Source organism: Scardinius erythrophthalmus (assembly GCF_964197995.2).
Source record: "Scardinius erythrophthalmus genome assembly, chromosome: 15".
Lineage (NCBI taxonomy): Eukaryota > Metazoa > Chordata > Actinopteri > Cypriniformes > Leuciscidae > Scardinius > Scardinius erythrophthalmus.
Window position 1 is genome coordinate 7,451,091 of NC_138235.1, and position 14,977 is coordinate 7,466,067.

A 14,977-nucleotide genomic window follows, 5' to 3' on the forward strand; every position below is an offset into this window, starting at 1 on the left:
GTTGTGTAAATTTTTTTTCAAAATCTTTGATGAATAGAAAGTTCAAAAGAACAGCATTTATTTAAAATAGAATATTTCCTTACATTATAAATGTCTTTACTGTAACTTTTGATCAGTTTAACTCAACCTTGATTAATAAAAGTATTGATTTATTTTATTTCTTTCCCCCAAAAATAAAAATAAAATTCTTACTGACCCCAAACTTTTGAACGGTAGAAGCTTTAGATTTCAGATAAATGCTGTTCTTTTGAACTTTCTATTCATCATGAAAAAAAAATTTAAGTAACTGTTTTCAACATTGATAATAATCATAAATGTTTCTTGAGCATCAAATCATCATATTAGAATGATTTCTGAAGGATCATGTGACACTGAAGACTGGAGTAATGATGCTGAAAATTCAGCTTTGATCACAGGAATAAATTACACTTTATTGTATATTCACATAGAAAACAGATTATTTAAATTGGAATAATATTTCACAATATTACTGTTTTTGTTTGTATTTTTAATTACTGACCCAAAATTTTTTAACGGTAGTGTATGTATATAAACATATCAAATTATATAATCTATTAAAATTGACTGCCCAATATAAAACTGTTTAATTGAAAAATATTGAATAAAATTTAGTTATTTGGGTGTAGAGCAACGTCACTACTGAGTTCTTTTGCAGCAATCTCAGTTTAGTAACAGTGACTTCTCTGATTGGTCTTCAACAGCTTTTATATTGTAAAGTGTAGGTCTTCATTATAAAAATATGGCAGTTAATCCACTTTGACTTGTAGCTTCTACAGAAGCGTAAATAACACTCACGGTAGGTCTGTCTTGAAACGTCATACATTATCAGAGAAGATGAATAGGATTTACTTCACGAACACTGCTGTTGTGCTCTATTGGAGTATTTACTCCATAATTTTCATTGCAAGACGTCCATGTCCCAGTAACTCCATTGGTAAAATCAATGTGCAGATAGTTTAGTATCAGTTTTGCAGCAGGTCGAAGACAAGAAAGCCTTATTTGAATCCAGATCCTGCAGACCCGAGTCACGTTTAGTGAAGAAAGCAGGTAAAACTGTGTGGCATCAGAAATAAAACAATACACACCTTTCAGTTCCTTCTCAAGATTAATTCTTTCTCCAGTTATCTTGATGATCGTCCATTAAAGTGAAGGAAGCATGTCTAAAGTAAGGTCTTGTGCAAAAGAATAAATGCCACCTGATTGAGTCATATTTTAAGGTCAGGGAGTCAAAAGACCCTGTCAAAAACTAGGCATACGGTCAAAGTCATTTACACGTGTACACCTCTGTCCTCTCGCTACACGTGTTGCATTTGACATAACAGCACCAAAAGAACTTGCAGTTGCACTGCCACACGCGCGAGTACTGGTGTGTGTTGTACCCGCGTCCGCAGCACATGAGGTCGCAGCCGTTGTGATGGTGCATCAGTGTCTTGTTGCAAACGCGCCCATGAGTGCCGACGCTGCCGCTCACCGGATCCGCCTCGCAGTAGTTGGGAGATTTCTCGATGTACACCAGATCTGTGTCCATGGGCTTGCGGTACGAGTAGGATTTTTTGATCTTGAGAAATGTTGGTCGTTTGTGGCGCGTGGCTTTCACTGGCTCCACGTGGACAGCGTTGGTGTATTTGTCTTTGAGGATGTAGCCGAGCTCACGAAACTGGGGCAGGGTCATCCAGCAGGTCCTGGTGGTGCAGGATCCAGACACACCGTGACATTTACACTCCAGCCGCATACTCCGCTCTAGGACCTGGGCAAAATTAGCGCTTTAATACACCAGCTATGCACATACACCACATATTGTCAACACACTCAAATGATGTCATACAAATACACCTTTACATTTATGTCATACATTTATTGTATAAATTGCACAAATTTGGGAGCTTGCAATATCGTTTCATGTTGACGTTTTGTTTGAACCTCAGTATTCAGATTAAAAAGGTTTGCTTAAGCAGGTATAACATCCTCAATAGTATGAAAACATGAAGCTGTTGGTACACTTACACAATACAAAGAACTAGAATTTGCTGCTGGTGCAAAAGTCTTCTGATTGTTTTTACACCTTTACCATGTAGTTGCTATAGGGCTACGTAACGAAAGCTGTGTGACCATTGTGTGCATGAAGTGTCCAACATACCACATGTCGTTTTGTGATTAAATGACTGCAATTTAAAGTGCACTTTTTCTGGTAAGACTTAATAGTCCACTTTAGACGTTCTACTAACGATGAGTAACACTGCAACTACATGTCAACTAGCAGTCTTTCTTAAATTGGAGCGTAAACTCCACACTAGAGACCTAGCTAGTTTGTAACTAAGTCTGAACTTTATTTGGTTGCACCATTTGTTCTTGAGGCAGAATGTAGGAACGTAATGCAGAAGTAGGTCTTAAGCTCTCCGTAGTCGCATAATATGACGTTTACCCTAATGATCCAATAGCAGCCTTCAAATACATGAGCAGAAGTTGTGCTGAAAGTTTATTCTTGACTCATTTTTGCTTCTCATAACTAGGAAAAATATGTTCCCATTGAAATACGATACTACCCAGCAGTCAATAGCCATTATGTCACCGTCTAGATTAACAATAGACCCGATACAGTCTGGCTATGAGTAACCCACTTTTAGCCAAAGTAATCTTGAATTTGGTTACATGTCGTTTTTGCTAAAATAACTTGTGAGATGTATGATATTTCATTGTGTAAGCAAATTCAACAGTGATTATAAGGTGTTTGATTTCATTTCTTTGACATGTTATCTAATTGATGGCTATAGTCTATTCTTGGGCTATGGTTTAGACGTCTATAAAATTTCCCCTGACAGCCCAAATTTTGCCTTGTTTTAGCCTAGACGTCAGGGCTGTGCTTGGACGGCTATTAGACGTCTTTTAAATGCAAACTTGCTTGCCGGGTACTTAATCATGAATAACATAATAGGTATATAACATTCAACTGTATTTGAAATTAATACAAGGATCAATAAATACTGATTCCAAATAAAACAAAACAATGAATTTGACATGGACAACTGCAAACAAAGAAACACTGTTCAGGTTGAGCTCGTGTTGAAGAGCGCAAACACCGTAATGGGTTATGCTTTATTTCTATAGTCCACTTTGGACTATATGCAGCTTTGCAACTACATGTCAACTAACTCTCATTAATCTGCAACCACATGTTGGGATAGGGTTAGTAGAATAAGTTGACATGAAGTTGACATAAACTGTCTGCTTAATATCTGCCAACTCTTTATTTAGATGCTCCTCCATCAAAATTCTACTGACTATAATGACTTTATTCAGATACTGTTCTCTCTCTTAAAATGTAAATTAATGTAAATGTCAACATTACCAGATATGTCTAAAGAATTGAAGTCAAGACCTAATTGATGAAATTCAGTCAATCTAATATTTTATTCCATCCGTAACTCGGATGGCTTTCATAAATATTTTGTTTATAAGTAGAGTATCATTTCAACTACTTTTAATGGTGCAATGGAGAAATATTTAATAGTGTGTAAATACTTAAGTGCCCCTTTATGTCAAATCTAGGCTAAGTTGTAACTTATACTGAGCGGGTGCAATCGGCGCCTGGTCTTGAGGGGCTGTTTACAGGACACCGTTTTCAACTAAAAACACGATTTTTGGCCGTCCGTTTACACGACAACAGCGTTTTGGGCAGCGTAAATGGCCTCCACGTAAACAGCAAAAACGTGAATCTCTGAAGACGATAACATCATGCATATGCAAATTACATGTTTAGTCTATAGTGTTTCATCACCATCTAATGCCTGGCTGCAGAATACACAGTTTTTAGTCGTTTTCGCGGATCCTTGTGACAATGACAATGACAACTTCTCCTTTTTAAGCACATCGTTGTCGTGTAAATGTACCCTGAGTCTCTACTAAAATGAGCTGATGACTTGAATCAGGTGTGTTTGATTAGGAAGAGTTCGTTGCCTCCAGGAACAGGGTTGGGAAACAGTGCCCTTGGGTCTTCTGTATGGTTGCTAATACTAGGTGTTTGCTGTAGGGTGTTCTGGATGGTTGCTAAGTGGTTGCTAGGGTGTTCTTTGCTAGATGGATTCCCAAGTCAATATTCTGTTCTCAAAAATGGCTTGGGTTCTTTCCTCTATTAGGTAAAAAGTATAAAGTTCTTGTTCTCTAAGGTATTCATGTTCACAGCACAAATGGTACGGGACAAGTTAGTTTAAGTTAGTTAAATTTAAGGTTACTTGTTTAAATTACAAACCCTGTATGAGCAATAGCAAAAGTGAGGCTTCACTTAGCAAACTGATAATTACATGACTTCACATTCAACAAACAAATGTACAATAATTGTATTATCATTGCACATATTGTTATTTTTCTCCACAACATACGAACAGCAATAACACCAGTCAAATTGCACATCCTCTCATCATACCAAGACGTTCTGCTATCTGTTCTTCAGAGATGGGCGCCATGAGCCAATGTCATTACAATACATTCGCTGGCATAAATTAAGAAAGGGAGGGGGCATTCAAACAGAGCACTCCTTTTAGTTCGCTCAACACAAAACCTGCAGCTAGAATGATCCTGTAAGGATAGTCAGTTCACTAAGAGGCAATTAAGCATCTCAGATAAGACCGTATGAACGCAGTCCCACAGAAAAGGCTCTTCAACTAGCTGCACAATGTCAGGGTGAATGAGGAGAAGTGTTGGTGCCATGAATCAGCTCTCTGTGACCAAAGGTGGAACATGCTAGATATACGCTGGAAGCTTCTTTACCCCTCATTAAGCTTGACTGATTAGTCTCTCTTTCATTTAAGAATGAAAACACTGTATGATAAATGCGATTTCTGTCAAACTATATTTAACTACATTGACATTATTGATGTTTGGTCGTGAGACATGCGAGAACCAATGATTTTTTATTTCACTGACGTCCGAACTGAGCCATAAGCTTCAGAAGGCTTGGAATATATAGTGCATCATAATGACTACACTGTAAAATCCAACAGTTGTTCTAACTAACACTTAATGTCTTTATTGTAAAAAACCTAGTAAACTTTCATTTTCACATACTATTCATTGTTTACTCAGAAAACTTAAGTTAAGATTAATTGATTAGTTTAAGTGCCAGGGCAATAGACTTTGTGCTAATTTCCTCCACTTCTGCATCTTTCTCTAGCTGCATTCACTAATTTCCCAAAGTCATCTTGAATGTTGAATTGTCAATACAACTGAAAGATTTGAGAGAACATCACATAAGCTGACTTCATAAATTGATGTAGATTTTCCTAAAAATGTTTGAAATGTTTGTTTGAACTCACCATTATTGTGATCGGTGTTCCATTTAGTTGGTCACTTGGAAGAACGTTATTTATATTAATGTAATTCTCCTCCCATTGATGAAGCAATGCAACAATAAATCACAAAACGTGTTCCCATTACAAATTTGCACACTTTAAAAAGCATTCTTTAAGAAAGAGTCCTTATTACGGAAATAATATTCTTAAAAAAATACTCAAGTCAAACTGAATGTTTTTAATTGCATGATATTTACAAGTAATAAACATGTTTTATCATTTACATTTAAATGCAATTAGCTGAAATTCAGAGAGCATTTTTGACCTACTTAAAAAGGACTTTAGTATTAAGCATCTTTATTTGTCATTTCATAATTCGATTGTCTTTGAAATATGGTTAAAGTGTACCGCCGAATGTACTGACAAGTATTTATGGCAAACTAATGTATACTTTAATGTAATTTCTATTGAAACTTGTATTCACATATTTAAATATATTTGTAATTACACATTTGTAAAGAAGTTGCAATTTAATACATTTAAAATGTATTTAACTTTAAATTTAATGTAAAGTAACACTCTATATTTTAAATGATACCTGCACAATACCTGTGCTTTAGTAAGTCAAGCAACGTAATCACAACGTGTACTTTGTTAAAAAAAAATAACAAAGATTATTAAAACAATGATTTAAAATGTTCTTTAAAGTAGCCTACTGTACTCAAGTACTTAAGTGTATATGTACAGTTAAAAAAAAAAAAAGTACACTACAAGTGCACATTCAGGACATTTAAGCACGCTTTTTCCCCCAAGGGACTGTATCCCTTATTCCACATCAAAGACAACCTACAAAAGTCTGAACAGTATATGCGGGGAAAAGCACAGCCTCTAAATGCAGGTGAAAGTGAAAAAGCCTTTTAGGACCTCTGGCGGTTTGAGCATTGAAAGTTGAGACAAAAGCACACCATCAAAGATGAAGCTTTTCCATCAAAGGTAGAGATAGGGGATACTGGTGTAAGCCAGTGTCTATTTAACTGAGCAGAAAATGGGAGTGGTTTTGTACAGAGCTCGGTGTGTTGGAGCTCATCTGATTTGTAATCAAACTCTAGCACTTATTCTGCTCTTACCCCTAAAAGCTTCCTATTATCGCTGTGCCAGTCCAGTCTTGGCTTTGCTGCTGGATTGTTGACGGCTGCAAACCGCAGAGCCATAGTTACTGAATCCTTCCCTGTACTTGACTTTCACTTGATGCGTTCAGTGTAACCAAAACATCACTTCACTGATAGATAATACCTCTTATAGAAATAGTTCACCCAAAAATGAAAATTCGGTCATTTACCCTCATGCCATTCAAAACCATATGTAGCTCTCGCATGTCATCCACATATCCTCGTTTTCCAACCTGACGTGACAAGGCATGACTGAACGTCATGCGTCTCGTAGCTGAATATATGGAAGCTTGTTTCCGCCACAGAATTAAAAAATAAAAAAGGTAATTGCGACTTTTTATCTCACAATTCTGACTTTTTTTCTCGCAATTGTGAGTTTACATCTCACGTCAGAATTGTGATAAAATTATACAGTCAGAATTGCAAGAGACTTTTTTTCTCACAATTATGAGTTTATATCGTGCAATTCAGACTTTATTTCTTATTTTTATTATGTGGTGGAATGCACACTACTTTTTATGATACTTCTCGTGTGATTTTGTCACTAGTAACTGTATGCTTTCAGTGAACGGAAAATAACGGTGTGAACGGAGTTCAGTATGGTGTACCACAAGGCTCAGTACTAGGACCGTTGCTGTTCACCCTGTACATGCTACCCTTGGGAGATATCATTAGGAAGCATGGAATTAGTTTTCACTGTAATGCTGACGATACTCAGCTCTATTCACGTCCCGACAAAATGCACCAATTCACAAAATTAACGTAATGCATAGCTGATATAAAAATTTGGATGACTAGTAATTTATTCTTAAAAAACAAGAGATTCTAATTATTGGGCACAAAACCTCTGCACGTATTAACCCAGAATACTGTCTAACACTTGATGGCTGCTCTGTCAAGTCTTTGTCGTTTGTCAACATTGCTTTGGCTCCCTTTACTGAAGTCAGCCGGATCCGGGCCGGATCCAGACCAGATGGAGGACCTGCGCCTGGACACGACCATGACGCATCCCTGAAGTGCCAGCCTCATCAGCCCTGTGAAGGCCTCATGGACTCGACAGCCATCGGCACTGATCCTCAACAAACTCGTCTCCATACCGGCGTGACTCCGACCTCCAACCAGATGAACTGGATAAATATTCTGAATGTTCTGATCCAATCCTTCTTCTGACCTTTAATGCTGCCTGGATCATAATCATACACTGTTCGCTCGTTGGCCAGAGGAGAACTGGCCCCGACTGAGCCTGGGTCTCGCAAAGTTTTTCTCTCCACTCTGTCACTGATGGAGTTTTGGTTCCTTGCCACTGTCGCCTTGGATTTTGGCTTGCTTAGTTGGGGACATTTAATATTCAACAATATTATTGATCTGCCTTACTTAAGGTGGACGATGACGCAATTTTCTTCTAGAAACAAACTTTGTTGTATTATTTTCGTGTTATCACTGTGAAGCTGCTTTGATACAATCTGTATTGTAAAAAACGCTATATAAATAAGGGTGACTAGACTTGAACTCTTTTGAGCTCCACAACACATGCAGCACAACACAAGGGTGACAAACTGGTGAACTCGTGGCTAATTCATATGAAATTGCCCAATCTCATTCACGCGTTTATGTGCCATCTGTTTTCCCCCAAATGACGGTTATGTTTAGGGGAGAACCTTCATCCTACTTTTTTTTCTAAAAATCCTACTTTTTATCCTATTCACATCATACCAATTTATATGAAATCACCACCTCGTAAAATAGTTACACTATACTGTGGGTCAACTTTTCTTTAAACTAAAGCGACACGCTTTGGACACCGGCAGCTTTCATTTACAACAAACATACAAACGGAAACCTTTTCTTGATAATCAAATACATCAAAGACTAAAGACATACAAAGACGGCTCTCTCGTATTACTATGAATGGGGGAATAAATAAAAGAGCCAATCAGGAGTTGGTAAAGTCAGAGAAACCTGAGGCTCATGCATATGTGCATTGGCTGGACCAACCTGAGATATACGCCATATGAGCGTGAGAAATAACATTTGTGAGGCAGACAGTTCATGTCAGATTTTATTGGTGATTTCAAATATGAAATTTAATCGTACGCTTGGAATTTGATGTTTCCCCATTCAAAGAGATATGAGCTGTGCCCGGGGGCCTTTCAAAGATGCAAGGGACTTTGACATACATACCTTTCTTCCGACTTCGTTGTTATGCAGATTCATAAGCGCCCTGGCACTGTGTTTGATCTCTCTAGCATCCATGAAGACTTTGGAGAAGCCCAGGCCGTACTGTATGTCCGCGGAGCAGCCGCCCCACCTCCAGCCGCTGGCGTGCCCGTGGAAGCCCTGCTTGTCCCGGTCGCAGCTGCAGGCGCTGAGGTTCCCCCGCGTGCAGGCCGAGGTGATGGCGTGGGCCACTCCGGCCGAGAGGATGGCGTACCTGAACGCAGACTCTTTACTGCCTGCCAGCAGACCACAGACACGCTGTATTAACTGCACATCACAACAGTCACAGTTCTCTGTAGATCAGCTACTGTGGCTGGCCAAGAGTCAAATACTTCAAATTAACCATCAAATATCGGCAATGATGTCGGATTTAATGTGATTAGAAGCGCAAAAACAAATGACTTTGAATAAGTGCTGACGTGCAGATTTGTCAAATCCATGTCCAAATGTCTTAGACCACTAGTGCATATGTATTTGTAAAAACGTTTGGTTACGTGCAGACAATTAGTAGTGTGTCATATGCCTTTTTCATAATAATGTGAAATACTTTTCATAATAATAACTTTTTTACAATAAAAATTAACCATCACTTACTTAAGCTGGACTGTGACGCTATTTTCTAGAAACAAACTTTGTTGTATTATTTTCCTGTTATCTTTGTAAAGCTGCTTTGAAACAATCTGTACTGTAAAAAGCGTTATATCAATAAAGGTAACTTGACTTGACTAATAAGTGTGTGTGTGTGTGTGTGTGTGTGTGTGTGTGTGTGTGTGTGTGTGTGTGTGTTTTTTTATACTCTTATATAGGTAGTTTTTTTAATATATTTCCCAGACAGAGAACATTTAGTACATTTAATTAGACAAAATATGAATGAGCTTAAAAGTAAAAAAAAAAAAAAAAAAAAAAAAAAAAAACGAATTACTTGAAGGACGGAATGAACTTCCGAACATCTGCTTCCTGAGGTTATCACTCATCGCTTCTCCATAAATCATTGACAAACACGGCAGTATTTGCATAATCGGCAGATGTATAACCATTAACTCGAATTGTAAATTAGAGCTGTCATCCAAGATAATGTGATAAATCAATGAACGTATAGTCAAAACGTATGTAAAAATTAATTGCTTTTATTAACGTTTTATACCTGAGCTCTCGCAGACCCCATACAGAAATAATGTAACATTTTCATCTGGGACTTTTGAAGCTACTTAAGTTGCAAAGAAATATGCTTATATATTTTTGTCCATGTCATTACATACACTTAATATTCAACAACATTATTGATCTGACTGCACTGACATTACTGGATGAGAGCTGGATGATGACATCACTGTTTTCTGCAGGACTGCTTTATAAATGAAATGAACTCATTTAATAATTGATGATCTTTACAACAGAACTGAATCAACACTGAGCTGACTTCAGCTGTACAGCCGTAATGAACTCTGTTTGCATCATTGGATCCTTTTCCTGTTATCACTGTAAAGCTGCTTTAAAACATAAATAAAGGTGACTTGACTTGCTTGCGCTCTTTAACTTTACTCATCTGGAAGACCTAAGTTATAAACTGATACAGTAGTTTTAAGCAGGTTGGTTTGGCAAAGTCCATTTGTCTCAGGTGACATCTTTTCATGCTCTGTAATTTACACCTGTGGAAAAACTCTTCAGGCTGCAAATACTAACCCAAACACTGATACATGCATGAAAAATGTTAGTACCAAACTCACAGGACAGTTTTCAGTTTGGAAAGGGGGCTGTAGTCTTAAAAATAAAGGTTCTAACAAGAACCAAGTAGGCCTAGTCCTTCTGTCGGAGAACTTCTAGTTCTTTTCAAAACCATCGGTGCTGGTGCTTTAAAGAGCCCAAGACACTGAAATACTGATCTCAAAGCTATTAAACTTCAAGCATTTTTGAATCTAAAAAAGTAGGCTACAATAAATAAATAAAGCAATTCGAGTTGGCCTACACCCCTCCAAGAAGAGCCATTTATGTGCTTGTATTTTCCTGAAGATATTTATAAACATTTTATTTATATTATTATTAGCTATATTCCCATCTTTAATGATTGGTTTCTGCGATTGTAATGAGATGTTTTGTAGCGCATCATGAATACCTATGACCGCAGGTGAGAAACATGCGCGCGCATATAGGCTTAATATCTCATCTACTAGACATTTCAGGCATGTGGCGCGGAAACCTTAACTTCAACCGGTCGATTTGTATATCGAAGCCAATGAACGGCGACTAGTAAAGGAGGTAACTGTTTTACCCCAAATTAAACAAACTGTATAATCCGTAACCACATTGGTAAACACTTCCGTCCTATCTTCAGTGACACACTTCAACCCAAACACTGTTTTCGAAACACTGACATACATGAGAAGATGTCCAACATACCCACTTTCAACTCTCTCCCGAAGACGGTCCTCTCGCCGAGCGCGGAGCAGTTCCAGCGGCCGTGTCTGAACTGGAACTGGCACTCGCTGATGCCCATCTGTGCGCCCTGGCCGATCACGATCAGCGCGTCCGGGCGACTCTGGCAGATCAGCCGCTGACGGGGCGCCAGGCCCGGGATCTTGTTGCATATGATGCTCGCTCCCAGCGCCAGTACGGTGGAGAACCCCCTAGAAGTGATCAGAGAAGAGCGCGAATCAAACTAATCTTTGAATGCATGCATAAGATTAAAAACTGGACGACCTGTAGGAGATATAGCACACACACACACACACACGCACACGCACGCACACGCACACGCACACACACACACACACACACACACATATATATATATATATATATATATATATATATATATATATATATATATATATATATATATATATAACCTACAGCCTAGTGCAGGTTTTATAGGATACTGCGCATGGACGAGCACTGGACAGCTCACGCGCTCACCGAAAACATCCACAGGTTTCCGAAGCGCGCAGCGGATCCCCTAATGTCTCTGGAAAGCATCATTATTTAATGGATTGTATTCTCCCCAAAAAAGTGCATTTCCCACTGAATAAAAACAATTTGCTTTGTTCTATCTCAATATCGTTGTTATAAAATTACCTGATAAGACATCAATTTCACTTCAGCTGGAACTAGAAAAGTAGAACTTATAGACACCAAAGAGCATGGCCTATTTACCTACAGTAAAGTTTTTATCAGCTCACCCCATTTTCAAATAGATTATTCCAAGACAAAGGAAAATGTGAAATATCCAGCGTCGTGTTTTTCTGCTCATGATGGTCCTGTCTCGTTTTCGCTCAAAAGGAACGAGGAACTTGAATAGCCAGTATATTAGTAAATAAAGTCAGTTTGCACTTAAGTTCCAGCAAGGATAGTGTGTGTCCACCTTCACGGTGTGTTCAGGTCGTGTGTGTCCACCTTCACGGTGTGTCCAGGTCGAGTTGAGAGCGCATATCGGCACAGGTCGAACAGATGTGTCTGATCTGAGCCCTTCATCCTCACGCTGGAGACGGCTTTATATCTCTGGGCGTGTTCTCGCGGGCTTTAGAGACACCCATGCTATCTCATATGCATTACAGTAGCCCTGTATGCTTTATTCACTGCCATAAATCATAAGGTTAATGGAACAAACCGTTTGACACAGGCTGGCAAAAATCAATTAACACTAAGCACATACGTTGTTAGCAAGAATCAACACAACATCTGTAAGTCTTCTGAACTTGATGCATATAACTTGTTTTAAATTAATTTATTTTTCTTAATCTTACTTATTTAAATAGTCTTTCTATTATCTTGTGTTATGTATGTATGAATGAATGAATGTTCCCAGAGCTCCTGCAACCACAACAATCGCGTATGTGTTTGCGCGCACTTGGCGAATAAAGCTCATTCTGATTCTGATAACAGGAGATTTTGCGCATTTGAAGCATTGCTGTTGTGGATCAATGCCAAGGACAATTCAGAAGTGATTGTATAGGCTACTCTAAAGACTTGCTTAGATGTATAGATATAAGCAAACAGGACTCAAAAACTGGAAAAAATAAATAAATAAATGTAGCTAAAGTCAAACCTGTGCTACATCTTCTTTAGAGAACAGAATACTGTTTTCTCGTGTCCAATTTGACTTCTTTCTTGACGCTCTTTCTTTCTCTCTAGTTGATGAACTCGCAGTTGTGTTTGCTGTGGGTTTATGAGTGTTGAAGTCAGATAGACTGCAGGTGCTTCAGGAATAACTGCAGATTATAGTGTCAGATGTCTGTCCGTCCATTCTCTATTCACTCGAGCAAGGCACATAATCACAATTTTAATAATTTGCAGCTTTTTACTTAGCAGTATTGTTTATCAATTCAAGAAAACATTAACATCTTTTGCAATCACTCCCCCTACAGGCATGATCAGTTAAATGACTCAGTGAATACTGTACATCTGAGAGCGAGTATTTGTGAAAACACAACTTATCCATGTTTCAAGAAGGTTTATTTTCTTAAATGTGGTCAGTTCTGTTAATTAATTTATGAAATTAATTTTGCACTTTCATGTTTAAATATCAGATCAAAAGTTCGGTGCCCATTTATATGAGCTTTAAAACTGTATGATGACCTAATATTTGATAGTTTTTCAAACTCCTTAACATCTGCAAAAAGATATACAGGACTATTATAAGCTAAAACATATGTGATAAATGTTTGTCAAATGAAAACTGTGATTGTAAAGTTTGTTCCAATACAGTATATATTTTCACAATAATGGGGCACATATTGTCACTTATTATCAGATAATGTTATTTTTGGTCTCAGGCTGGTTCCTCGCCTCAGATTCGGCTGAGTTTCTGTCACGTTGGGCACCATGTCAAGACGAGATGCCTTTTCATTACTGGACTCTGTTCAAGCGCATGGCTGACTTGAAGGTCATGAAGTAATGGTGTGGTGATGCCTGAAGCCTGCAAATCAAACATTTCTCTGACAGTGACACTCTTGTAAAGTATTATGTGCATTCAGAAAGCACTCAGACCTCTTCATTCAGTATTTCTTTAAATAAATACATTGGCAAAGTAATGACAATTCTGGCTTTATAATTTTGGGGTAAAGAGTGAGACTGATGTGAACATTTTAAAAAGCATTACAACATGTGAATCAAAGTTAGCTTAAAATTAAAACCAAGACCATGAAAAAAAAATGTAATCACTTGGGAAAAAAAAACATTAACTAAAATTCCAAAAATTTCTGCTCATTGCCAAGGCACCATTTCTCATTTCCATTTAGTTTAAGTTCAAATACAAAAATAACTAAACTAAAAATAAATAAATACACTATATAGACATTGAAAAACCTGGTAACACTTTACAGTAAGGTTCATTAGTTTACATTATTTAACTACCTTAATGAACTTCAATAACATGAAGTTAACTTGAACTAAGAATGAATAATACTTCTACAGCATTTATTAATCTTAGTTAATAGTAATTTCAACATTTATTAATACTTTATTAAAATCAAAGGTTGTATTTGTTAACAGTTAATGCACCGTAAAGTAACATGAACAAACAATGAACAGCTGTATTTTTATTAACTAACATTAACAAAGATTAATAAATACTGTAACAAATATATTGCTCATGGTTAGTTCATGTTAGTTAACACATTAACTAATGTTAACTAATGAACTTTATTATAAAGCGTTACCAAAAAACAAATAAAAATGACAAAAACACAACAAAATTACAAAAAAAATTGAAAATATAAAATATAAAATTAAATACTAATTCAAATATTAACCAAAACTATAGGCTAATAGTATATTACGAATACCTATGTATTTTCTGAAGCCACATACAAACAAAGTTGGTATACTATTTTTATTATCTCCTGGACCCACCGAGCTCTGGGTTATTATGGGCCAGCACACACTCCTGGACCCACCGAGCTCTGGGTTATTATGGGCCAGCACACACTCCCAGACCCACCGAGCTCTGGGTTATTATGGGCCAGCACACACTCCTGGACCCACCGAGCTCTGGGTTATTATGGGCCAGCACACACTCCTGGACTCATCAAGCTCTGGGTTATTATGGGCCAGCACACACTCCTGGACTCATCAAGCTCTGGGTTATTATGGGCCAGCACACACTCCCGGACCCACCGAGCTCTGGGTTATTATGGCCCAGCACACACTCCTGGACTCATCAAGCTCTGGGTTATTATGGGCCAGCACACACTCCTGGACTCATCAAGCTCTGGGTTATTATGGGCCAGCACACACTCCTGGACCCATCAAGCTCTGGGTTATTATGGGCCAGCACACACTCCTGGACTC

General features: G+C 37.8%; 1 protein-coding gene across 1 annotated transcript; it reads right to left on the reverse strand.

The window, feature by feature from the left end:
* Positions 1–1,285: 1,285 nt before the first annotated feature.
* wnt7ab (wingless-type MMTV integration site family, member 7Ab) lies at positions 1,286–11,939 on the reverse strand (the record flags this gene model as incomplete). The annotated part of the gene is made up of 4 exons (XM_081386331.1): positions 1,286–1,768; positions 8,657–8,928; positions 11,090–11,316; positions 11,869–11,939. 4 exons carry the CDS (start codon positions 11,937–11,939, stop codon positions 1,286–1,288), a joined length of 1,053 nt encoding a protein of 350 aa, XP_081242457.1.
* Positions 11,940–14,977: the final 3,038 nt, after the last annotated feature.